This window comes from Syngnathus leptorhynchus, chromosome 21 (assembly GCF_054491065.1).
Source record: "Syngnathus leptorhynchus isolate UIUO chromosome 21, UIUO_Slep, whole genome shotgun sequence".
In the NCBI taxonomy this organism is placed as follows: domain Eukaryota; kingdom Metazoa; phylum Chordata; class Actinopteri; order Syngnathiformes; family Syngnathidae; genus Syngnathus; species Syngnathus leptorhynchus.
The window spans coordinates 3,357,719-3,360,376 of record NC_141215.1 but is presented as its reverse complement, the minus strand read 5'-3'; the positions used below and the strand labels follow the sequence as shown (position 1 = coordinate 3,360,376).

At 41.3% G+C, this 2,658-nt stretch overlaps 1 protein-coding gene across 1 annotated transcript; it reads right to left on the bottom strand.

The window, feature by feature from the left end:
- Positions 1–216: 216 nt before the first annotated feature.
- On the bottom strand, positions 217–1,679 carry mgst1.2 (microsomal glutathione S-transferase 1.2). Its single transcript, XM_085902605.1, has 3 exons — positions 1,477–1,679; positions 1,313–1,404; positions 217–1,154 (listed from the first exon to the last, which is right to left on the bottom strand). The coding sequence occupies exons 1-3, from the start codon at positions 1,591–1,593 to the stop codon at positions 908–910; spliced, it is 456 nt and encodes a 151-aa protein (XP_085758731.1). The 5' UTR covers positions 1,594–1,679; the 3' UTR covers positions 217–907.
- Between the last annotated feature and the right edge of the window lie 979 nt (positions 1,680–2,658).

Genomic DNA, 2,658 nt, shown 5'->3' with positions numbered 1-2,658 from the left:
AAAATAGTTCGAGAAACCTAATGGGAGTCTGTCTCAGTGGTTCATCATCGTTTCCAGAGGATGAGTAATGCACTTGATATGAAAAAAGTGACCATCTAACACTGAGTTTGGCAGAATTCTGTATAATTTTACCAATTTGTTTTCAAACAACTTAAGAAGATTTAAAAAAAAAAAAAAAAAAGGTCGAGCATGCTAGTCAACAAATCACACCTGTAATAACATTTCTTCCAATGCTTTTAATATTCTCCCGACTGACTTTTTTTTGCTTTATAAGTAGCATTAAAGTACAATCGATAGCTCCCAGGCCTCTCCTGCAGTTATAAAGTGTAATTTACTTTTAAGACACAGCGGTAAATACCGATCAACAGTGGTAAATGTGCATTCGAAAACTTAATAACCGTTTTTTGTTTTTTTGGGGGAATTGAATTTAATATTCCTTCCATACTGAACATACGAACCATGAGGAAAAAATTGAAGGCAAGGTGTTTTTTCGTTTTTTTTTTTTGGTTCCTCACGCAAGCATGTAAAACAAAGACCTGTCCAAAGATCAGATCGACATGATTATCTGGAAACCTTCCACCAGTTGTGGAATGCCGAGACAGGTCCCTTCGTTGCTTTTGATCAAAGTCTTATAAAAGCATTACGTAAGACTCGAGGTCTGACTGTATTGAAAATATCCACCTGAGTTGTACGAATAATCTTTGCAGAAAAGTTGGTATTGCCTTCCTACCCTAGTTGAACCAATACCAAAGATATTGAATGCTCTCAAGGCCGAGCAGCATTATTTGAATGTCACAAAATTAAAAACTCGTTTTCATACCTGTTCTACCAGTTGAACAGCAATTGAAGATATTTACTTTTCCATTTTTTTAAAGCATGAATCTTATTTGGAAACTGGAATCTATCTTCAGAGATTGGAAAACTGACTGAGGACATTGTAAGCCATGGATACGGTGGTGACCAAACCCACGAGAAAGGACAGACCTCTGCAGGGTTGAGGAAAAGCCCCGACGTAGGAGATAGTGTGGAAGATCCGAGAACCGGCAAATATGCGGAAGTGAAGTATAGCTGCTGAAAGTTCCGGTCCGCCCAGGGTGTAGATAAAGGCGATGAGTACGAAGGGAACGACATTCTCCAAATCGTTCTGGTGACATCTGGTTAACAAAAACACACATTGAAATGAGGAACAACCTTTATGTTTAGCTAACCAGCAGTTGTTGTGTGTGGATTGCCCAATAATTTTCGTCTCTGTGTCAATGATAGAACCGGTCACTCAATATTATTAAATACATTTCATCAGAATTTGACTGACCTACGAACACGCTCAACATCTGGGTGGGTTCTAAGCAGCTTCTTTCTTTCTTCCGCAGACTTATGGGCCACATCTTCCTCAGAAGCAAAAGACTAAAAACATCAACGTAAGCATTAAAATGATGCTTTGATAGTCGTTAAAGACTTGAACTCGTATTGACCTACCCCTCTTCTAACACGGTAAAAAGTAGTCAAAGGTGCCATAAGCATCATCTTCAGGATGACGATAAGCGCGTAGGTACCGAAAGCCTTGAACACCTCATCTTGCATTAGATCCAACATGGTGGCCACTTTTCAGCCGATAGAGAAAGACGACTGACTGCAAAAGGCGACTTGAAAAAAGTAAATGTGTTGAGAGAGAGAGAGATAGATAAGACTGGAATGTGTTACATAACACAAGTCAACCCTTAACCCAGTCCCTCTGTGGGTGGAGCTAGCTAACATTAAAAAAAAAATGAATGTAAGCCAGATGAATAACGATTCTGCGGCTTTTGTTTATTGCGTAAGAAGGGGGAAAGACTTGTGGGAGCTTCACTGTTAATTTTCAAAAACATGAATGTTGGTTGATTTGATTGTTTGTCAGGTTTTATAGAAAAAAAAAAGATGTAATAAATTAGCTTGACACAATTGCAAGCTAGCAAACCAACTTGCAAAGTGTCAGGAAATGGAATTCTCCTCATGAAACCAAAAGTGCTATTTTCTCCTTGTTGATTTCCACGTCTACGTTTAGTGCCGCCTTCATCTTTCCTTCCGTCAACCCTCGCTCTCCAGACTGCGGCTAGACCCGAGCTACACGCTAGTCACAATCACTTTTGTCTCAAACTCTTGTCATTTCGCTTTAATCAAGCTAGTGTCATGACGCCGTGTTTGGGAGCCAGGTGCTTGAAACGCCACCGCGCTTGAACAAAGAGCCATGCCTTGCCAGCGTGAGACGCTTTGAAAATGGCGTGCAAAACACCTGCCAGCCACATCCCGGCAAGCACTTTGTCGGAGTCAGTTTGGGAGGGGAACCGTAAGAGGGTTGTAGGACGGCATGAGCGAGCGAGCGAGCGAGCGAGCGTCAGCTGCCAAATAGAAACACAATGTTGCTAGTTTGTCAAGATGGCCCAAGGCGTGTTTTCCATGATTTTGACATGCTGATACATGTGCAAGCGTGAGACTAATAACAGGTGACATGCAAGCCATCAATGTTAGTTATTTGGCGCCTGACGTTTTCCCCGTGCTCTTTTCTTTGAACAGAAGGGGGGGCTTGTGTTTGCGCAAAACAGATTAAGGCCCGCTGTGTCTGCCATTTTTTTTTTTTTTTGGGAGCGCTCGTCATTCATGATAGCACACAAGGTAGTGTAT

Excerpts from the sequence above, each read along its gene's own strand:
- mgst1.2 (XM_085902605.1), bottom strand. The coding sequence starts at position 1,593 with ATGTTGGATCTAATGCAAGATGAGGTGTTCAAGGCTTTCGGTACCTAC. Across the intron at positions 1,405-1,476 it reads TTTACCGTGTTAGAAGAGGG|TCTTTTGCTTCTGAGGAAGA; the intron begins GTAGGTCAATAC and ends TGATGTTTTTAG. Across the intron at positions 1,155-1,312 it reads GATGTTGAGCGTGTTCGTAG|ATGTCACCAGAACGATTTGG; the intron begins GTCAGTCAAATT and ends TTTGTTAACCAG.